A 23,896-nucleotide genomic window follows, 5' to 3' on the forward strand; every position below is an offset into this window, starting at 1 on the left:
CTTCGGAAGCGAAGTGGGGAGAAAGGAGAGCAGCCGGTGGCTGGCAGCGCAGGCAGGTGAAAGTAGGCGAAGCATATACTCCGGCTCTGTGTGGGAGACCCGGGGGAATAGAGAGGAAACCCATGCGCTGGAGAATGACACCGGGAATGGGCCTGTCTGATGCGCTGCAGGTGGGGACACTAGACAGATACCTGGGAGAAAGTATGCAACCACCCCCCAGGTGTTGCCTTTCCACCCTTTGGGGAAAACATCACCAAGTGCAGATGCAAGTATTGGGAGAGAAGAGAACTCTGTACTAGGGGAATGCTACCCATGAGTTTTTAGGGTAAGCGTCAAACACTTCTCAAAACGAGTATCCAGCAAATGAAGTCAGCTAAAACAATAACCAAATGGCTATTTCTACCTGGAAGATTGTAATTTCTTACAGTTCCTTGAGGGTATTGTAGGTGTCAACTCACTTTTTAAAAAATCCATGTCCTGTGTCACTTTCTCCAGCCTGCCCCAGTTTGTAAGAACGCACCATGTGGGGTGGGTGCTGTGAATGATGAGGATGAATCAGGGGAGTCCCACTGGGATCTCACTGAAGTCTCTCTAACCCTTTGCAGGGCACACTGATAATTCTTGTATCTTGAGAGTGGACCAAGTTTTGGGTGACATGGCCCAGGGGAATAATTATGGGCAGACCAGCAACGGGGTGGCCGATGAATCACCCAACATGCTGGTGTACAGAAAGGTAAGAACGTCTTCAGTTTCTTGGAAAACGGGAAACTTCTGGCTTTCTCGATTTTTTCCCCCTCTAGATGAGAGTATGTATCCACTTTGTGGCCTCGTGGATTCCCCAGATCATCAGTGATTATGTACTATATACGTGAAAGTGATCTGACATTCTCAAATGATGCATACGTGGAGAAACACATTGAAGTAAATGAGGCCTCCTCACATGTTGCCTGCTGGTTTTGAATAGATTATTCTGTCCTGAGCAATAACAGCACGTTTGGGCATTCCAGATATTTTGGTTGTTATACACATGATTTAGTTGCATCCGTAATAATTTTAGAAGCTTTTTCTTATACCCCCTCTAAACATTTAGGTTGTAATAATGATATAAGCGTATCACATTTTAGAAATAAAAATAGACCACTTTGCAGTTTTGTGGCAAGAGACTGTGTCGGTGTAAATGTATGTGGTTTTTACTAATTTTGTTCTTGACTAAACAATTCTAGTCTTTTTTTGTCTTAGCCGAAGTTATTTTTTACTTTCTGTTATTTTTATGACTCGGGGTATTTATGGGTATTTATATTCTAGTGCTGTATGCCTATTAAATCATTAAATAATATTTATTTTGCAGAGTTGCTTTTTTTTGGCCACAAATAGATTTGACAGCCTTATACATTTAATAGCAATGCTCCCGGCAACAAACTTTTAGACACTGAGCAACCATAATAAAGATGCATTTAAGTATTACATGTGCTTTTGAGTGATTGCTTAGGTAACTTCACTCTGGTTATCATCAACAATTCTTACTAAAATTGAGGATGCGGTGTTCTTCTGCACCAATCATCTTTATTGCGTTTTATAGATGATTTTTTAAGTATATTATCTGGAGTGCTTATTGGGCAATATTTCTTTAGTTAACACTAACAATGGTAAAAAGGAAGTCATACTTTGAAACACCCCAAAATTGTTAAAGGCTTTAATTAGAGGAAAGCCCATTGAAGAGTTCAAGATGTTTACATTTATTTCTTTTTCAGCAAGGGGATCAGAGCTGATTATGAATAAAGATGAAAGACTATGTGCTACTTTAACCTGCACTAAATCAAAACTTTTCATCCGCGTAGCCCAGAATCATTAAAAGGTAGTGATGAATATGTGTTTGAGGGAATATTGCTATGGCTTTAATGGAAAGATGCACAGGTGTCCTGGTACAATGCTAGCTGTTTTATTCTCTAGCCTTGGCGAACAGTACTATATTGTATACCCATGAATACATTTATATGTGTCTGAGATAAAACAGTATGATGGGAAAGATAAATCAGAACTTAGTTTTCTATGTTAGTCTTAAAGTATTCCAACTGCATAAATCAGGAAAATAATCCACTTGAGTTTAAGTTATTAGTATTGTATTTTTAAGTTAATTGAAATAACTGGATACTTGTCTATTCTATTTAGAGTTGATTTTGAGAAGAGATATTTTGGGGGGAGTTAGATGGATTCAAATAAGTCATAATATTTTGTGTTGTTTGGTAAGACTGAATATTGTAATATGCAAGCTGTGAGAATTTTGAATTCTATCTTATGGGTGTATACAATGTGAAGAGTTAGACTTCTGGTTGGAAAATTGTAGTAGGAAGTTATTTCTGTTAGGCTAAACAATTGCATTCCCTCTCTGTTTCCCTTTAAAAGATTGAGGACTGAGTAGATTGGACACCTAATAGTTATCTTCATTAGAAATAAACTAAGTATGCAGCATCTAGTGTGTGTCATTCAGTCAGTTATTTTGAGAACAACAACAACAACAAAAAAGAAGACAGGGCTTTCAGAAATAGTTATTTGACTGTTTAGTGTACCTGAGCCTCATATTGGTAATTTTGGGTTTACTCTACACAGCGTTGGATAGCATTGAATCACCATTAATTTTACTTTTAAGTTAACAGACTATAGTGATTTCAGGAAGAGAATGTACTACCTCATTTTTTAAAGCATGATTATTTTGTTGATTAAGCTTGGAATTGCTTGTGCCACTCATTTTTCCCTTCTTTTATTAGTTCTTTGCTTAGGATTAGTGACCACATATAACTTACTTTTCAAAGAAAGATTTTCCTGATAAATCATTATTGGAAAAAAATAACTCCTTTCAGTACATTTTACTCTTAATGCTTACCTATGGATTGTCTGTCTATTCTTGTATTCTCTGAGCATATATTTTTTGTTTTTCTTTGTGATAGAAATAACAATATATAAATAATATCAGATAATGTATAAAGAGACACAGTGTCCTTGCTTGTCATTCGCTAGTTATCAGGTCGAACGGTCTATATCTGTGTGTAGACATAGATCGTGACATCACATATTTCGTGTGTCCATTATGCTTCTATTTTTTCTATCTTATATGGGCTTTCCACTTGATATCTTCTCAGTAGAGGCCAAATTTCAGTGTGAAGAACAACACAGTAATTGGAGAGGGTTGTTGGTTGAATATGTGTGTTAGGATATTTCAACTGCTCCGCCTTCATAAAAGAATAAACACTAGATTACAATGCTTATTGATCAGGAAGTCAATCAAAGACTTAGAAAAAAACTTCAGTTCCAACAGGACATTGCTTAGTAACAATGGAGAGAAAGGATAGAGAAATTGCTGTTCTATTGACTCGTGCCCATTTTCCCTTCTACGTCACGATTGAAGCATCGTTCTTGAAAGTGTGTTCTGAACTGGGAGCATTTGTGGTGTTTTCCCTCCTCATGACACCGCCTGTTTACTTATTGCGTATGACTCTGATGATTTACACGCACTCAAGATGTGTATGTACTGTTTCCATTTTATCTTCATAGGCTATTGGTTTCCAAAGTGGAATACACAGAAAAGCTGGGATGTGTAAATTTCTTGTGTGTGTTTGATGTCTCTCTTGTTATCACTATCCTTATACAAATTACAGGAGTTCCTCCAAATCACAGAAAAATTCCAGGGATCTGTTTTCCATGGAGAAGTCCATAGGAATCTTATGGAAAAAATGTACAGTGGATAAAACTCTGATTGTTAAGGTAGAGCGGATATCACCCTATTGAAGGGTACAGGTGATAGTAATGCTGCTTCATGATCCGGAGTAGGGTTGGTACTTGCAAATCAGTCTTGGATGTTGGCCAGTAGGTTTTTGGCATAATACAGGGAGTCTCAGTAGAGTTCATTTGATGTCAGAGGCACATTTTAAAAATCCGTATAGGCCAAGTATTTGCCTTATCAGTTCTTCTGTGTAGAGTGCTGTCTTTTTCATAAGCAGATGATTAAATTACAATGGCTATGTTGTTTTATGTACTTGAGGACGTCTTATTTAAAAGCACATAAAATTATGAGGCTTGACTGCTTTTATTCCTGGCACTTTTTAGCCCTCCTTCAGACAGGCCCCTAACTAGATTAGAACTAGAAGTAATCAACTGCCTTAGGAAGAAGAGACCCAACTAGCTCCAAGAGGTGTTGGATTCAGATCAGCTTCTTGAAGAATCTGTAGAGGTGACAAATAAAAACTCAGTGTTATTTGGTGTTGATGGATCTTAAACACTACCCCCATTTTTGGTCGGCTTTGGACAAAACTCTCCTTTGTGAGGGCAGCACTGGCCGTAAAGAACAACTGAGTACAGGGAGAGACACTCCAAATTTGGTGTCTGGCCAGCATGCTGTCCACTAGACAGTATACATCACTTTCAGTCCAGCAGCTGACATTCCTGCATTTGAAAAACAAAATTTCTAGGGCACCTTGGGGCCAGAGCTTCAAATTGGCTGGAATGCTGACTTCTCACTAGCAAGACTTCTCAAAATGCCCAATAATTTCTGATATTATTGCAGCAATCATTTATGCTCAAGCTGTCAGAAAAGAAAATGAAAATGTTTTCCTTATACATTATCTTACTGCAGTAAACATGGTTTTGGAAATAGCAAACTTACCAAGTTCACTGTTCCTCCCCCCTCTCCCCCTTCCCCTCACCTTTCTCCTACGCCCATTCTCTCCTCCATTCTCCTGTCCTGTCTCTTCATCCTTATATAGTCGCTTGCTTTGCATTCATTTGTTTTTATTTTTTCTTTTCAAACCTGACTTAAAGTTGAGGACATAATTTGCACTGTTTATTTAGTTGTAAAGGAGGAAACAGTGCCTTTTGGAGAAGAGAATAGATGCCAGCCTTGTTACCTGTGAAGCTCAGGTACCTGAATAAATCTTTCAAATATGGTATCATATGGTGTTAGTGGAAAAAGGTTATTATTTTAGGGTTAAGATTGCTCCATTCTTTTTTTTTTTTTTTGTAAGTCAGGGTCTTGCTGTGTTGACCAGGCTGGAGTGCAGTGGTGCAATCATAGCTCACTTTAACCTCGAACTCCTAGGCTCTAGCTATCCTCCCACCTCAGCCTCCCAAGTAGCTGGGACTACAGGTGGGTGCCATGATGCCTGTATAATTTTTTTGTTTTTTCTAGAGATGGGGTCTCACTATGTTGCCCAGGGTGGTCTTGAACTCCTGGGCTCAAGCGATCCTCCCCACTCAGCCTCCCATACTGCTGAGATTACAAACGTGAGCCACAGTGCCCAGCCGTGACTGCTCCATTCTTGAAGAGCAAGACAAGACCACTGGCTTTTCTTATATGAAGTCACAGTGAGAGCTATCACCCAACCAGGAAGAGTACTTATGCTGATTGGCTTGACCTAAGCACTGTCTTTGAAAGCTACTTCTGAAGTCAGCCTGTTCTGTGAGAGGAGACATACTTGCCAGAAAGAGGAGTGGCTTGATTTCTTCTTTGGAAGAGACTGGGCCACAGACATTACTAGTCTCTTAGCGTTGAGCTAGCTGACATTTTCTACATTAACTCAGTAGACTTGTCAGTGCAGGACTGCCCTTCTGGTCAACCCTGAGGGTGTCGATGTTTCTCGCCGAAATCCCCGTTGTGAAAAATAATCGTTGGCTTTTTTTTTGAGATGGGGTCTCATTATATTGGCCAGGCTGGTCTTGAACTCTTGGGCTCAAGTGATCCTCCTGCTTTAGCCTTCTGAGTAGCTGGGATTGTAGGTGTGCACCACCGTGCCCAGTTGATCTTCGAACCTTAGTTTTCTTAATCTGTCTGGGTTTACTACATGTTAGCAGAGTGAGGAATATATACGAGGGACAACAAGACAAAGACCCACTAGAAAAGGAAGGAATGTGTGTAAAAGATCATTATGAAAGGCAAGGTCCTTTTAAGCCCTCAGATTTCTAAATTAAGGGCTCAGATGGGAGGCAGGCACTGAGAGAAGTATCTTGCCATTTCTGAAAAATTTTTAAACGGAGTGTCTTTTGTAAATCAGATTATTTGAAAGAAACTTTCTGGACCAAGGGATGTTGTCTACCCTAAACATATTCAGACCTGTTTTTTCCTCAGTGATACTAATACTGACATGTACCCTGAGATAAGATAGGACCATCATTGATATTTCCATGATGATAATTTTTGATGAGAAGTAGATAGAAGGATTTTATGAGTAATCATTTAATGATGAATTTTGGATAATAATTGAGTTTAGAGCAGGAGAGTCTTCCAGGGTTGAGCTCTTTCCTCACCAGTTGTTGTTTGTCAGTGCTATTTGTGGGATTATGAGAAGGATTTGTGGCCTGGATTTTATTTCTTTTATTTCCCACTTCCAATCTCCCTGAATCTAATTGATCAGAGGAAAGTGCAAATGTGCAAAAGAGAAGCCCTGGAGGGATTTTATTACCTTCTAATAGCCTCTGTGGTTCTAGTGAGTGATGGAAAGCAGGGTATTTTTAGGAAGTGTGGGTGACAGAATGTGATCACTGCAGAGAATGTGGAAATATTTTGAATTTGGACAGTTTAGTGACTTTAATGTTAAGTCTCTTTGAAAACAGGATTGTGGAAAACAAGCAACACAAATAATTGGCCCTTGCTTTCCACTTCATGACAGTGATAAGGAGGCATATGGATGTCAGGGTTACGCAGGCTTCTATCCTACAAAATATCAACCTAATTATAAAATAATTGTAAAAGATAGAATGGGTGCCCAGTTCCTTAGGAAACAATGGCCCACTTCTTTCTGCCATTTGCCCACAGCAATGCAAATTTAACTTGGCTTCTTTTTAACGCCCTTTGTCTTGTGTCTAATTAAAAAAAGTCTCAGGACATTGGAACACTAATAGGCAATCATGAACTCAATTCCAGCTCCACTGAAATTGCCACCTGGTCTAGACTAGAAAATATTTTGGCTGAGTGGCCTATCTAGAAAGATAAATTGTTATTTTTTCTTCTGGAAAAAATATATAGGAAATGGCAGTTTTATGAAATTAGCTGGGTTCCCAAAAAGTTTGAGCCTTCTTGGGTCCTTTCTGGTGATTAACAAGTAAAAGTTTTCTTAAGGAGACAATGGGTGGAAATGGAGGAAGCATGTGCACTAGAATTGGAAAGTCTTGGTTTTAAATCTCAGCTCTGCCACTGTTTAGTTGTGTGGCTGTGGTTTGGCGACCTAACTCCTTTCACTGCAGTTTTTTAACCTATAAAGTGATAAAAAAAATAAAAAATGTTGTAATGTTTTCTTCATAGGGCTGTTTGATGCTAAAATGGGATAGCCTGGGGAAAATGTCTTGCATAGAACCTAATATATATTAGGTTTCCAATAAATGCCTGCTAGCATAATTAATATTATTATCATTTTATCTTATTACTATTATTTAACAAAAATTATTAAACATCCGATATGTGCCAGGTGGGGTACCCTATGTTACCATATTTTTTGATAATGAAAGAAAAGCGAATATTTCCACTACCTCCAGTCATATTTTTCTGGTAAGATAAAGAGGAGGATTCTGTAGGATGCGTTGGTAATACCATTTTTATGATACTTACAATGTCCTGTCTTACATTGTTTAGCCCTGTCTAGTGAGCTTCCTCCACTCATTAATGGGAAAGTCTTTGGTATCTTGTCTTACATATCTTGGAAGTCTGCACAGTTCCTTGGATATTATGCAAACGATATAAAGCCTTAGAATCCAGGAATTTCAGAGGTGAAAGGGAACTCGGAGTTTATCTACTTTTTCATTTTGCAGATTATGAAATTTAGGATCAGAGAAGTAACACAATTTGCCCGAAGTCACACAGCTTGAATTCAGGTCTTTATTTATTTGTCTTTCTATGGCCTCTCTTTCTTTCTCTGTCAATAAATCCACTAAGACTTTGTGTTTGTAATTTAGTGTCAGTGAATAATCAGCATCCCGATTGCTTCGTGGACATCGTGGATTATACCAGGATGTCTAGTCAACGCCTCTAAATAGATTAGGTGCTTTTTTCCTCTGACCTGTAGTTTAGCTCTTGGAACCCCAGGAACGATAAGATTGGGAACTTAGTCTGACCTATTCTGGTGGTCGTTCTGTTCATATCTGATCTTAGCTGGAAGTCCTGGATTTGATGCCCTATGGTGATGCTGTCCAATAGAACTTTCTATCACGACCAATGTTCTATATGCGCACTGCCTAATATAGTAGCCACCAGCCACGTGAGGTAACTGAACACCTGAATGTGGTGAGTGTTATTGAGGACCTGGATTTTAAATTGTAATTAATTTTAATTAATTCAAATTTAACTTTAAATAGTCTTGGTGGCTAGTGGCCATTGGATTGGGCAGCACCGTGACAGGAAGTAAAGGACTTTGAACAAATAGCATCAAGTCCAAGAAAAGAGATAGAATAATATGCTATACTTAAACAGTTGCATACAGTGCTTAAAACAAGGTAGAGTTCAACAAATTATTTTTTTCAAGAGAAGACAACAAAAGTTTTAAAGGAGGACCATAGATCATGGTCTTTAAAACAAAAGTTTTAAAGGAAGACCATAGACCATGGCCTCGTAAGGGAATGGTAGATATCATGGTAAGTGACACTGAATCTTTACTTGGTTTGTGACTTTTTTTCTCTTTTTTTGAAACTTTCAGTGGTCTGAAGTGAGTGGCTCTCCTAACATCAGATGACATAGGTTGTCTTTCAGTAAGACAAAGGCCTGCATGTAACATGAATGTACTGTGCAGGGTGTTTATGGGGCCTCAGATGATTTGCTGATGTTGAAAGTATTTCTATTCATCTCTATTTCATAACATCTCAGAGATGTACCACAGCCACTCCAATTCCTAACAAGACTGAGCAAAAACCAGAAGCTTCTGGGTAAAAGGGATTTAAAGTGTTTAGAACCCTTTCTGAGAATTTTAAATTGACGTATAAAAGGAATCTATTTTTTATAAGCTCCCTTTTCTTGTCTATGTCTCTGAACTTTTAAAGGAGGGCGATAGCCCATGCAGAAGTAGTAGTCATGAAGGGTCAAAGGACTCCAAGTCAGAAGAGCCGGATGTGAACTCTCACCCCACCCCTGAGTAGCTATGCAAGCTTGGGCAAGTGTCTCAACTTACCTTAGTGTCCTTGCAAAATCCATCTTTGCAAAACGCTTCCTGACCAAGTCTTCCTCTGCTTGCTGTGTGTCCCCGTGGCTGTAGGTCATTTAGAAGCCCAGTTGACATGATTTCCCCCATTTACTCATTGCTAGAAGATGTCAAGAACAATACGAATCTACCTGACCTTCATTGTCCACACAAAGCTCTCCATGTCAGCCAAACTGGTTTCGTAGAAATTTTTTTCTCTAGTACGGAAATCTATGGACATTTTTCATTGTTAATACTTAAGATGGTGTATGCCAAGGGATTTTGAAGAAAATTTGATACCATACAGAGAGAACAGATTCATACTAATATAGCTACTAACACATAATTAATATTATTACAATGTTTTCTCTCTTTGAACTTTTCTAGGTGCATTCGCTCTGGAAATCAATGTTATTTGTCACTGGTTCTAAATTTTATATTTGGTATTTTGTTTTTAGGCTTTTGGTTGATTGTTGATTATTGAGTGTTTACTTACCATGTGCCAGGTCCGTTATGTATATGACTTGTTTTCTTTAAAATAATCTTCCATATCGGTTATTAGTATTCTATTTTTCTAACAAAATAAAAGCTGAAAACCAACTTACGCAGACTGAGTGACCTCCCAAGGTTAGTGGCAGAACTGTCGAGCTCTGTGAGGCTGGAAACACCTGTCTTTCACTGCAGTGTCTCAGGACCTAGAACAATGGCACAAAATAGGTGTCCTCGAATATTGGTTGCATAGATGCATGAATGAATGAATAAAATAGTGAATGAATGCCTGCTCCACAGCCCCTACTCTTGCCTCTTTGCTGTGTTGCTCTCTAGATAAATGAGTGAATGGACAGGACATTCGGAATTCAAGTCCATTCATTACATATGCATTTGGCCTTGGCTGTGTATGGGGCAGCTATGCGTATGGTTAGCGCTGAAGATAGAGTTTTGGACAGTGCAGATAGGTCTGAACCATCACAGAGCTTATTTTACCATGAAAAACACAGATGTCAAGCAACTCATCATAGGATGGTTAATACCATGAAAGAGGAAGAACTGACTGATATAAGTTATTTATTTTTGGTTTTCTGGTTTCTAAAATAAATACTATGTTAACCTCTATTTTCTGTTGGCAGTTTTTTAAATCAAATTTTATTTTTATTGCTCTCTGATAACAAATAATGTAATAGAAACACATATTTTAAGTATGTTTTACATTTGTATTGAAACTCTGCAAGTTGAGAAATAGAAACATTTAAGTATTTATTTTATTTTATTTTATTTTATTTTATTTTATTTTTGAGACGGACTCTCACTCTGTCACCAGGCTGGAGTGCAGTGGCGCGATCCCGGCTCACTGCAATCTCTGCCTCCTGGGTTCAAGTGATTCTTCTGCCTCAGCCTCCCAAGTAGCTGGGGTTACAGGTGCGTACCACCATGCCTGGCTTATTTTTTGTATTTTAGTACAGATGGGGTTTCACCATGTTGGCCAGGATGGTCTCAATCTCCTGACCTTGTGATCCGCCCACCTCAGCCTCCCGAAGTGCTGGGATTACAGGTGTGCCTGGCCTTAAGTATTACATATTTTATTGTCATTTGTTGCTTCTTTGATTTGGAAATTGGAATTTGTAATTTTTCCTTCTCCAAGATGCCATACCAGGCCTTGCAGTTTATATTGCAATAGTCTCTAATTCAATGTATCTTTTAAGTAGGAGCAATATTCATTTTACTCACTTTTATAATAGAAAAATAGGCATTGAGAAATGTAGGTATTTCCAGATAAATATACAATCATGTTAATATGTTGGTTTTTACCTTTATAAAAATTCTTCTCGGGGAATTCTAGTATTCCACCTTCATGATTATATTTTAGTTTTCAATACAGTATCATGTCGTAGTTCACTGTCTACCTTTTTAAACTTTTATTTTAGGCTCTGGCGTACATGTGCAGATTTGATATATAGGTAAACGCATATCATGGGGGTTTGTTGTACAGATTATTTCATCACTCAGTTATTAAGCATAGTTATAACCCCATAGTTGTTTTTCCTGATCCTCTCCTCTCTCCCATCCTCCACCCTTCGATAGGCCTCAATGTGTGTTGTTCCCTTCTATGTATCTATGTGTTCTCATCATTTAGCTCCCACTTATAAGTAAGAACGTGCAGTATTTGGTTTTCTGTTGCTGCATTAGTGTGCTGAGGATAATGGCCTCCAGCTACTTCCGTGTTCCCACAAAAAACATGATCTTGTTCTTTGTTGTGGCTGCGTAGTATTCCATGGTATGTATGTACCACATTTTTCTTTATCCAATCTGTTCTTAATGGGCACTTAGGTTAATTCCATGTCTCTGTTATTGTGAACAGTGCTGCAGTGAGCATTCGCATGCATCTGTCCTTATAATAGAATAATTTATATTCCTCTGCAAATCTGAGTGCCTAGCACAGTGCCCAAGGTTTAACAGCCTCTGACACTTAGTAGGTGCTTAGTGAATGAACTAAATTGACCTAAGCTAATGTTGAAACCAGGGATTTACTGTGACAGATGAGGCAAAGGTATTGATCATATCCCTTAAAAAACAAAATACCGCTTTTCATGGGTTCTCAATCAGGTTTTTCTAATTCTGGTAACTCAGGATTGTTGAGACTGTCTAAACTGGCTAGCAAGAAAGAAGAAAAAAAATACCCTCGTAATTCAAGAAATGTACTTGTTAAGCTGAAGGGCTTGTAGCCAGACTGTCTGGGTTAAAATGCACTTAACATGAATCCTGTTATTTTACCTCTTTGAGTCTGAATTTCCACATCTGTAAAATGGTATATTGTTAGTATTACGTGAACAGTGCATGTAAAGCTTGTATAAGTAACAATTGTTCAGTGTATGTTAACTGTTCATTATAATTGTCCAGAAAAGGGACATGGATTTTCCTACCAATGGAAGTGATGACATCTAAGGAATATTTTCTTTTAAAAATTTTCTTTACCTTATTTTAGAATTTGCTGCTCTTCAGTGGCTTGATATTTTGTTTAAAACTGTTGTATATGGTAAATATAAAGCAGTATTTAAAATTTTTCATTGTGGCATAGTTCAAACGAATACAAGAGTGGAGGAAATAATATAAAGAACCTTCATGCACCCATCACCTAGTGTTAACAGTGATTCATCACAGGTAAATCTTGTTTTGTTTCTACTTCCCCACTTCCTCTATGCCCCAGTTGATTACTTTGAAGCAAATCCCATATATCATTTAGGATATAAATTTTTTTAGTATGTACATAAGCCACCTTTAAAGAAGATAAAAGTATATAAAAAGGTAAATAAGATTACTCTATTATTTGTCTTGGATCCTTAGGTTAGGGACACATCTTACTCAATGTGCTGTAATTTTTTTTCATATTTACACAAAGAAGTCTTTTGTTGTTTACTTTTTCTTTTTTTTGGTTTTTCTATTGTGGTAAAAATATATATCATAAAATGTACCGTTTTAGCTATATTTAAGTGCACAGTTTAATGACACTAAGTACACTTCACATTATTGTGCGACCATTATCACCATCCGTCTCCAGAACTTAATCTTCCCAATCTGAAACTCTGCACCTGTTAGACAATAATTTCCCATTCACCTACCAGCCCCATTACAATCACCATCTGACTTTCTGTCTCTATGAATTAAACAGTCCTAGGTACCTCATGTAAGCAGAAACACAAAGTATTTATTCTTTTTTGACTATCTTATTTCACTTGTATTATTTGTGACTGGCTTATTTCCCTAGCATAACATTCTCAAGGTTCATCCATGTTGTAACATGTGCCACAATTTTCTCCTTTTTAAAGGCTGAATAATATTACTTTGAATGTATTTACTACATTTTGTTTGTTCATTCATTTAACAATGGGTAGTTGGGTTACTTCTACCTTTGACTATTGTATATAACAGTGCAGTGAACATGGATATACAAATATCTGTGTGGAGTCTCTGCTGTCAGTTCTTGTGGTATACACCCAAAAGTGGGATTGCTGGATCACCTGGTAATTGTACTTTTAATTTTTTTTTTTTTTTTTTGAGACGCAGTCTCGCTCTGTCACCCAGGCTGGAGTGCAGTGGCGCAATCTCGGCTCACTGCAAGCTCCACCTCCCAGGTTCATGCCATTCTCCTGCCTCAGCCTCCCTAGTAGCTGGGACTACAGGCAAGCACCACCACCCCTGACTAATTTTTTGTATTTTTAGTAGAGACAGGGTTTCACCGTGTTAGCCAGGATGGTCTTGATCTACTGACCTCATCACCCGCCTGCCTCTGCCTCTGAAAGTGCTGGGATTACAGGCGTGAGCCACCGCACCCAGCCTATACTTTTAATTTTTTGAGGAACTGCCATACCATGTTCTCTAGTGGCTGCACCATTTGACGTCTCCACCAGCAGTGCACAGAGGTTCCGGTTTCTCCACATGCTCACCAACACTTGTTATTTTCCATTTCTTTGGTAATAGTCATCCTAATGGGTGTGCAGTGGTATCTCATTGTGATTTTGATTCACATTTCCCTAATGATGGAGCATCTTTTCAAGTGCTCATTGGCATTTATATATATTCTTTGGATAATCTATCAGCTTTAAAAGGCAGGTCAGATTGTCCACAGTTTAGGAAGGGCTTTGGCCTACGGACTATATACAACTACTAAGATTTCTGTCTAACCGAAACTCTGTTGTTTTTGTTGAAACTTCTGAGCTAGGTTTTTAATCATGGGGAGGTCTTTAAAGTCTGTGTAAATTTTGTAATTGCTTTTTACACTTACTTATTAGCTCACCATCCACTGAGGAAAGATGAACTCAGCTCCAAAGGCTAATTTGTAATTTCATTAGCAATTGAAATAATCTCATGGAGGTTTTTTCTCTTCTCGTAGCACCCATTTGACCTTATCAGAGTAACTGATGTTACTTTCATTTACTGAGATCTCCTTCATTGCCACTGGACATTAAAATAGCATGTGCTAAATCTCTGCCTGGGGATAATATTTTTAGCTGCTGGTGTGCTGATGGGCCTAATATTTTCCTAGTCCTGCTTTTATAGTGAGATTTTTATGATATTCGCTCTTTCCTATAGGACTGTTATTTCTAGCTGACTAATATCCAGGCAGTGTAAGAGTTGAAGAGTACCAGAGACCAGGTGTGGTGGTTCATGCCTGTAATCCCAGCACTTTGGAAGGCCGAGGCGGGCAGATCTCCTGAGGTCAGGAGTTTGAGACCAGCCTGGCCAACATGGTGAAACCCCATCTTTACTAAAAATACAAAATTAGATGGGCGCGGTGGTACATGCCTGTAATTTCAGCTACTCGGGAGGGTGAAGCAGAAGAACTGCTTGGACCTGGGTGGTGGAGGTTGCAGTGAGCTGAGATTGCACCACTGCACTCCAGCCTGGCTGACAGAGTGAGACCCTGTCTCAAAAAAAAAAAAAAAAAAAAAAGAGTTGAAGAGTATGTACTTGTACCTGTGTGGATTTGAATCCAGGCTGTCTTGCTAACCAGCTGTATACATTGGTCAAGTTACTAAACCCCTTCAAGGCTCACTTTCCCTATCTGCAAACTGGGATAATAGCAGTACCTGCCTCTTAGAGTTACTGTGGTGATTAAATGAGCAAAGACTTAGTACAGGGCCTGGCACACAATAAATGCACAATGTTAGCCGTTGTTCCTGGGTTTGTCTGTTTCCTTGTCTTCCTCTCTTTCTCTCTCTTTCCCTCTCTCTTTCCTTCCTTTTTACTTCCTTTCTTCCTTCCTTTTCCTTCTTCTCCTTCGCCTTTTCCATCATTTTCAATCCTAATAGTTTATAGGACTAGCAGCATGTAACTCCATGTAGCCTTTTACACTGAACATTTTGGTTTTAGTAAATATGACAAATTATGTTTTTCATTTTACCAAGTATTTTTACATGTACGTATATATATTCCCATTTATATGTGAAAGCCTGTGGACTTGTTATTAATTATTTTCACTTTACGGATGATTTTTATGGAGGCTAAGTGACTTTTCCACAACACACCGAGTAAGTTGCAGACCTGGGACTTACATTGTTCAAGATAATCTTGGACAAGTCAGTTTCTCTCTCTGAGCCTCCATGGGAAGTAGGGATAATAATATCTGCTTCACAGTGGTGTTGTAAGGATCAAATTCAATGACAGGAGAAACCAAACCATTTCTACCATTTCGTGATTGTGTAACTGGGGTGGAATATCTCCATGAGCTTTTGTGTTTTAATAGGGAAAATCAGGATCACACAAAAATTGGGCTTGATGTCCTCCAAACGATGGTTAAATTCGAATACAGTTTCTCCTACTGAATAATGCTGCCTAGATGGTGCCTCCCATTTCAGAGATCTTCATGGCAGTCCCAGTCCTGTAAGAGGATTTCTGTCTCCCTGCTAAAATATCCTCTTTGCTTTTTGTTCTCTTTGTGTGTAACTCCTTCTGTCACTAGTGTTTTTGCTCTTGCCTTCATCTCTCTCTCCTTTACTTTCTTACTTCTCCTATTTTCCTCCAAATTCACCCTCTACTTCTCCGAGTCACTATCTAGTACTAGTTTTCTTTTTCTTCTAATTTATTTTTCTTTTATCTTCTTTCCATTTGAATGTTTCTCTTATCTTTTGCTTATTCTTATCTTTCCATCCTTAGCTTTCAGTGTTTTAGTTTGAATGAAACCTCAATAATTGACCCTTTTGGGTGATGACAGTGATGAAGCTTAATTAAGAAAAATACTAAGATAATAGTACAGTGAAAATAAATTCAGTTTTAGTTGTTTTAGATCTATGAAATAACTGCTTTTGGAGTTTTCGGATGAGGCAAGCTACCCATATCTCCTGAAGAATCTTATAAATTATTGAAGGAATATCCCAGATGCTCTCAGAATTATTTTATTATTATTGTTTTCTTTCTTTGGCTTTGTTTAGTCTCCCCATCCTTTTATTCCCAATGCACTTAAGTTTGGACAGCATTAGTGACTATACAGCCTTCCCTCTATTCTGAGGGTAAGGAGAGAGATGGATGTGATTATAACCAAAAAAGTTACCATTCAGTTAGTTTTGTGTGAAACGATTATTTCAACCAGCTCTCTCCCTTCACCTGAAATCTTAGTCTCAGGCAGTTATGCATTCTTTTCATAATATTTCTTTTAATCGATGTGGTGTGGCTTAGTATTAAGTTTTAGTATAGATCATTAGGGATGGGAATTTGAATGGATTCCAACAAAAGCATCTTATCTGTTGGAAATAGGTTCCAACTCTCCTCATTAACTAGAATTATCTACATCCTTAAAACACGTGTGACGGTCTTGTCCTGAAAGTTTATTAGAAACAAATTAATTTACTTGCTCTGTATTGATTTGACTCAAAGCTCACTGTCAATTTATACAACTGTGTTAACCTTTCTGTCCTTGTTATTTTTTCCCTCTTTTTCTGTAGTAATGGCACTCACCATTTATCTAGGCACGTGGCCATCAGAATAAAGATTATAGCTCCCAGGCTCCTACACAGCTAGGCATGGCAAGATAATATATTCCAGCCACTGGGATGCAAACAGCTGGGATGTAATATTCAGAAAGTGCTCTTAAGAAACGGGGATGCACCTTTCTTTTTTTTCTTTTGTTTTTCTTGCTGGCCAGAATGCAATCATCTTGGCCAGGAGATAAAAGCTGAGAGTTTATGATGGTAGAACAACAGTGGTCCCTGATGATTACAGGGTCACCATACCTGACCTGCCTACATAAACTTCTTTGCTATAGAAAAATTAGCTTATACTTTCTTTAAGATATTACAATCTGTGTTTTCTGTCACTTGCATCCAAACTGAATTTTAACCAATTCAACAGCCATAGCCAGTGCCCTTTAAGAACAATCTATTTGCTCTCTAGGAATAAATCTAGTTTCCTTTAAACAACTTAACAGCAAGACTCTGACTTTGCTTATGCATATGGTTCAATTTAATGTAGCAAACATTTATTGAATAATTATTATATGCAAGGCTTATTCACGGTAGCAAAGACATGGAATCAACCCAAATGCCCATCAGTGATAGACTGGATAAAGAAAATGTGGTATGTATACACCATGGAATACTATGCAGCCTTCAAAAGGAATGAGATCATGTCCTTTGCTGGGGCATGGATAGAGCTGAAAGCCATCAATCTCAGCAAACTAACACAGGAACAGAAAACTAAACACCGCATGTTCTCACTTATAAGTGGGACTGAACAATGAGAACACATGGACACAGGGAGGGGAATAACACACACTGGGGCCTGTTGGGGTCAGGGGAGAGAGAGCATCAGGATAAATAGCTAATGCATGTTGGGCTTAATACCTAGGTGAGGAGTTGATAGGTGCAGCAAACCACCATGACACATGTTCACCTATGTAACAAATCTGCACATCCTGCACGTGTATCCCAGAACTTAAAAAAAAATTATTATGTGTAAGGCAATTTGTTAAAAGAGGCTGGGGATAAAGAATCAGTGATGATGATAATATGTTCTTTATCAGAGTACTGTACAATCTCAAGATTGAAGGACAGATTTACAAGTAATTTCCAGTATATATATATATATATATAATATATATTTAATATATAAGATATAAACATATATTTGCATATAATATACCATATATATAAGCTTATAACAACCTCATAAAATTAATAGGATAGTTATTCAAGTTTTTAAAATTGCCATTTTCCTACAGTGAAAGCCTGGAAAGGTTGTCATTTGCCCATGTCAAAGAATAAATGCAAATGAAAATGTTCTGATTCATTATACTGCCAGCTCAGTATGCTAGGGGTAAGAGGAAACATTTTAAAAAAGTATTTGAGCTTATTTTCTTACCCTGGAAATTGGTTCCTCATGTGACAGGTTCTGTAGCTGAAGAATCTTTTCTTGTAATGTCTTTGCTTGCTTGGAAGTTTAGCTGATTTAAAAATGGAATGCTTTTATATAATAAAGCAAAAGCTGCTTAAAGTTGTAGAGATAGGCCAGTACTGGATAGATTTATTTCAGTGCTATATTGGATACACTATTTTATGTTTAGAATCATTTGGTTTAGCATATTTATGAAAAGTAGTATGAATTTTCCCCCTCGGTACTATCTTTGGTGGAAATGGTACATTCTTAACCATGGAGATGAGTTCCTCCTGACTTGGATTTTAACAGAGTCAAATAAGCACATCGATTTGTGGCACCTCAATATATAAAAAATAGCTACGCAACAAAGCAAAATGTGAGCATTCCTACGGTCACATAATGCATGTATTCCTTTTGAAAATCTCACATTCTGAAAAATCACTCACTAAAAATAACTGACGTTTTGAGGAAAATAGAATTGGAACAGATCACTCAAAACATTTTAAACACTCAAAACATTTAATGTTATAATTAAACGCTAACCAAAACAATAGCGAGCTTATGAAAAATACTAGCACAATTATAAGAACATGTTAATGTCCCTACAAATAAATAATCCAGTAAATAAAAGAGTTTACCTTTGAAATTGAAGGGGAAGGTGGGTTGGTGGAAGAGTATGTACGGAAGTACTGAGTAGCCTGAGTTATGAAAATGAAGTCGGGGGGCATTGGCACCAGGATTTGCAGGTGGAGGAGCAGTGACAGGCTTAGTATAAAATGGTTCTGGCTGCTTCTTGAGTGTTTGCTTGTTTTGTGCATTGAAGTGTGCAATAAATACTTTGGAAACCATGCATTTAGCGAGATGGAGCCAAGAGGAAGAGCATGGTATAATGGGCAGCACGTTCAGTACTGTATCTCTGCATGACCTGTCCATCCTCCTAGCTGTGTGTGCTTTATGTTCAGCTGCTGTGTCTTGGTGGCACAGCACACAGTATGCTAAGAAAAATTGTGCAGGAACCAATGGGGCTTCCATGTTGGACTGCAGTGATTCCCTGATTTCCCAATTGTGTGGGGTCTAATTCTTGCTACAGCAATATACTCTGGTAGAACACACTGTCCATTCAATGACTGTTCAACTTCTGCTTGTTCAACTGCAGAGGCCGTTTGAGTCAGGGCAAGAAACAAAATGAGTGTGTTTGAACTAAGGATGGTGCGAGGACAAGAGGCATGAACAACGGAGTACAGAATGGTAGAAAAGAGAAAAGAAATGTTTTGAGAACCCATCTTATGCCAAATTTTATTTTGTGTGATTTTCCTAACAGTCCAGTAAGGTGAGTGTCATCTCTCCATGCTAGAAATGAGGAAAATGAGGCCTAGAAAGTGTAAGGATTTTACCCAAGATCACACAGATGGAAAATGGTGGTGTCAAGGTTTGAAATCTAGCCTGCCTAACTCCACATCTTGTTTTTCTCTAAACTATACCAAGCTACTTCCCTACTGGGTTGGAATATGGAATCTGAAGCTCATGTGTTTAAGGCAGTGAGCGACCAGTCTGTGGCTTTGTGAACTTCAGTGAGTCTTTTAAACTCTCTGAGCCTCTTTATCTTCACGTTGGAAGGTGCCAGGAATATCCTATTCCAGAGGATTATTGTGATAACTGTGATAAGTTACATGTAATTGCTTCATAAATGTTAAAACATTATGCAAGCAATAAGGCGTTTTATTTTCCCTCCACAAAACTTCCACTTCTTTACATTAAAAATGATAATAAATAACCTTGAAGATTACAGGGTTAATCATTTATATAGTCCTAAGAAAGAAAAGAGTTTCTGGAATGGGGCAAAGATGTTTGGTTCCAAAACAGAGTGCATCTGCGTGTTAAGAAAGCCGAAGGAGGAAGCACGAGTTACAGCTGCAGACACTGTTGAAATTTAACCATAAAACCAAACAGGTGGTGAGTCATTCAATCCTGTCCTAGGGTTTCTGCAGAAGCGATAATATTTCTGTCTGGATTCCTATGTTTTAGGGATTATCCTTCTCTTAGTTTCTACTTCCTCCCCTTCTTTCACATACATCCTATGATTGACTATTTCAAAATCTTAAGAATGTGTGGAGGTGGCATGCTCTGCAAATATATTTCCTAAGATCTAGGTAGTCATATGGTTACATAGGTGGGGCTCAGGAAGGCTTAGTGCTAAATGAAGTCTGATGATGCCTCTTAGAAGTTGGACACTCTCTGCGCATTTCCTTTCTTAGTTCTACTGGGACATGTGCCTCTAAAGCTAGTCTGATGTGCCATCAAAATATTTTAGCCACTCTACTCCTCAGATAATTTTGGTTATACCAAGGCTGTGTAGAAAAAGTGGTCTGGGATAAGAATCTTGCTACTAGTACTTATCTTTAAAAAAATCTTCTTCATAAAAAATGTTGGATGCTGTAAAAAAAGGAAAAAGAAGAAGCAATCATAATCACACTAACATAACAACTCTAAAATATTTGATTAGTTCTTTTATGTAGTGAAACACACACACACTCATATCAGCAGTATATCAGTAGTGGTGCACTAGAGCCAGTTTAGACAGTTTTGTATATCTCCCTGAATCCACAACCCCACATTGATGTTGAAAAATTGAAATTAGCCGTGGTTGGAGTATTTGTATCATGGGAATTGGCAAATGCTGTAAATCAAGGCTCCTCCTCCAGCCCCTGGAAAACTGGTTGATGAAGAGCATCTACCAGCACATCACTCTGCGTGTGTGTGTGTGTGTGTGCGCGTGCACGTGTGTGTCTGCGTGTGTGTGCGCGTGTGTGTGCGTGTGTGTCTGCGCGCGTGTGTGTGCGCGTGCACGTGTGTGTGTCTGCGTGTGTGTGTGCGTGTGTGTGTCTGCGTCTGCGTGTGTGCGTGCGTGTGTGTGCGCGTGCGTGTGTGTGTGCGCGTGCGTGTGTGTGTGTGTCTGCGTGTGTGTGTGCGCGTGCACGTGTGTGTCTGCGTGTGTGTGTGTGCGCGTGTGTGTCTGCGTCTGCGTGTGTGTGCGTGCGTGTGTGTGCGCGTGTGTGTGTGTCTTTTAAAATCTTTTAAGCTCTTTAAGAACAGGATCTCTTTGTGATTTTTGTGTGTTCCAATAGGACCTAACACATCACTTGATAAATTTAGTGGATATTTATTAAATGCCTGACAGATTAAAGAATGTATGAAGGAAGAAAGGGTTAGAATTGTGGATAACATTTTAACAACAGATTTGATACATTGGTTGACTAATATTTTATGAATAAGTAGTTCCTCAAACCCAGAGAAAAGTGGCAGTTTTGCAGTTTGCTGTGGAACTTGTTGAATTAACATAAATTGTTTTTTCTCCAATTCCAGGATCATTAAACATCCATTTAATTGCCCACAGAGTGGAAAGTACATAGGACTAATCCAAAGATCCTAGTCCTGACATTATTACTAGGGGCTTGATTTGGACAATCTGTTGACTCTTAATTCTTACATTTGTGAAATGTGCATGTATCTCTGTGTGTGAAAGGGGTATAGTGGATGTAAGGATCATGCTAGGTTCTCAAGATACCGTTTAGGGTGCTGGAATAACTTCCTTCTCTCCCCCCGTAACTTAGGAAATACAATTCATCTCTCAAGGTTACAGATTCCCCTTTACAAGTGGGATCAGTCTGCAGTTTTTTGCTGCGCTATTTTGATTTTACTTGGTTTAGCCCCACTTATTAATGTGGAGATTGGAATAATCAATGTGCAGGAAATTAATTGCCCCATGGATATTATTTTTGATTGTTTAGAACATTAAACTGGCAGAACCCAGTGCCCTTGCCTGCTGATTGTTAATGACTTCTAATATGTCATAATTTAATGATGCTTGCAGAAATAAATATTTGGTTTATTCTGTATTCGTGTTTATTTAAAAAGTCTGTGTAACACAATTAATGATTCTTGAAGGGATTCTATAACTAGAATTACTGATGGGACCTTTTGCCAAGAGATGCTCTTTTTTTTCTATTTTTTTCTTGCAATTTCTCTGGTAAAGGTAAGGAATGGTCACCGCATTCAAAGGAAAGTGAAAAATCTGTGGATATTTTTATGTTACTTTAGAAAACTACAGTATGGAAAGAGAACTTCATGAATTGAGTAGGTACTGCTGTTTTGGAGGAGTTTTACTGGATAGTCCCTTCCCACTGTATTGCCCTGCAAGGTAAAAAGAACTTTCCAGCTAACAGCCTTTCACTGTGGAATGGGCCCCTTCAGGATAGTAGGTTTCCTCTTCTGAGAGGTGGACTGGCTCAGAGGCCCTGAGCATTTGAGGCTGGGGGGAGTATCCCTGAGATGATCACAGAATCCCATGTTGTGGAATGATCTTTATGACCCAGCCAATCCCAGGACCCTGGTACTGAGAGTTTCCCCATCCCCATTGCTCTCCAGCAACAAGACAGTGCAAGCCGGAGGATGAATCTTGCTATTTCAACCACTGGCCTTGTGATTAGTGGAAATCTTGATTACTCTTTATGGGGAAAAAGATTTTTTAACTTTTTAATTAACCATGATCTTCATAACTTCAGTGCAGAAGCTAAGAATTGTGAAAAAGCTTTTACTCTTCTTGTCCATTATCTGTTTATCCTAGGTAGAGGTTTGATATCTAGTTTACCTTTTTGGGGAAGAGATGGAGTACTAAAACACTTTCAAGAGTATACATATATATACATATACATATACATGTATGTATATGCTATATATATGTATATATAGATCAATATATTAATTTGGTTTAACATCACAGAACCAATGTTTATAAAACTATAACATTATCATTGCTATTACAATAATATTAATTACTATTTATAAGGAAGTCATCTAACTTTCACAGAAACTTATTAACATACGGAAATACAAAGGAACATTTTTCTGTTAAGAAGAGACAACTAAGATGCAAAAATAGAAAAGTTTTATACTGAAGAAGATATCTATAGCTCAAAATTGCTTTTTAATAATCTTGCTAATACAGTATATTATCTATACAAATAGTTTTAATATCCTTAATGAAAATAAGGAAATACAGTGAATTCCCTTAATTCGCTATGAAATTGTTGAGATTTCCATCAAACCATGACCATTATGCGTAGTGAAAGAGTGCCGTATCTAAGACTTACACAGTGTTTTGGACTTTACATAGTGTTTCCAGAGATATTATTTCCTTTTAGTCCTCACACCAGTCCTCACTGTGTATGGTAGATGAGGAATATCAGTTACAGACTTAGCCAAGATTATAAATATGGAAACATGAACCCAATTTTCTAACTCACAAAATAGTTCTTGTCCCAGCTGAAGTCTCTTCTTATCCGCCTGGCCTTATCTAGATGTCATTTTGGATACATCTTTTCTAACAGACTTGAAATAAAAATTGGAATGACCCAAATGGGACACATCTAGTTACCGCTAGATTCCCCATGGCAAATTTCCACATGTGAACTCTCTCTCATTTAAACAATCCCATCTCACAACAGAGTGTTATTCTATCAAAACCAGTAGTCTAGCAGGGCTTGAGAGGAAAGTGGTAGAGAAAGCTAAGGGGGCAAATGACAGTATTGTAGCAGTCGATGCCTTTAAGGAGCACCTGGGTCTGGCTCTATTGATCTGCTTTTGAAGTCTGTTCTAAACTACAACAACGGCATTTCCTGTCTGTGAAAGACCCTTCAAAAACAAAATAAGACCTTGTGTTTGTTATCCCTTTCCCTCCAGGTGGGGAGTGAATTGAGACAGAGTAGAGGGCTTAGCCTGACATCACTGTTCATCCTTGTGAAATAAAACTCTCCATCCCTTGCAGGTGGCAGGGAAAACAAAGGCTGCTGGGGAAATGGGCCTGTTCATTGTTCATTGCCTGTTCA

The 23,896-nt window shown here is 38.2% G+C and overlaps 1 protein-coding gene across 4 annotated transcripts in view; it reads left to right on the forward strand.

Moving 5' to 3' along the window:
* Window positions 1-23,896, forward strand: part of RGS7 (regulator of G protein signaling 7) — a 582,263-nt gene that overhangs the window by 772 nt on the left and 557,595 nt on the right. For all 4 annotated transcript variants that reach the window (XM_012506446.2, XM_030812615.1, XM_030812616.1 and 1 more), the window contains exon 2: window positions 606-733. In XM_012506446.2, coding sequence (XP_012361900.1) covers window positions 656-733 — 78 coding nt within the window. In that variant the 5' untranslated portion in view covers window positions 606-655. The remainder of the gene's footprint in view (window positions 1-605; window positions 734-23,896) is intronic.

This window comes from Nomascus leucogenys, chromosome 5 (assembly GCF_006542625.1).
Source record: "Nomascus leucogenys isolate Asia chromosome 5, Asia_NLE_v1, whole genome shotgun sequence".
In the NCBI taxonomy this organism is placed as follows: domain Eukaryota; kingdom Metazoa; phylum Chordata; class Mammalia; order Primates; family Hylobatidae; genus Nomascus; species Nomascus leucogenys.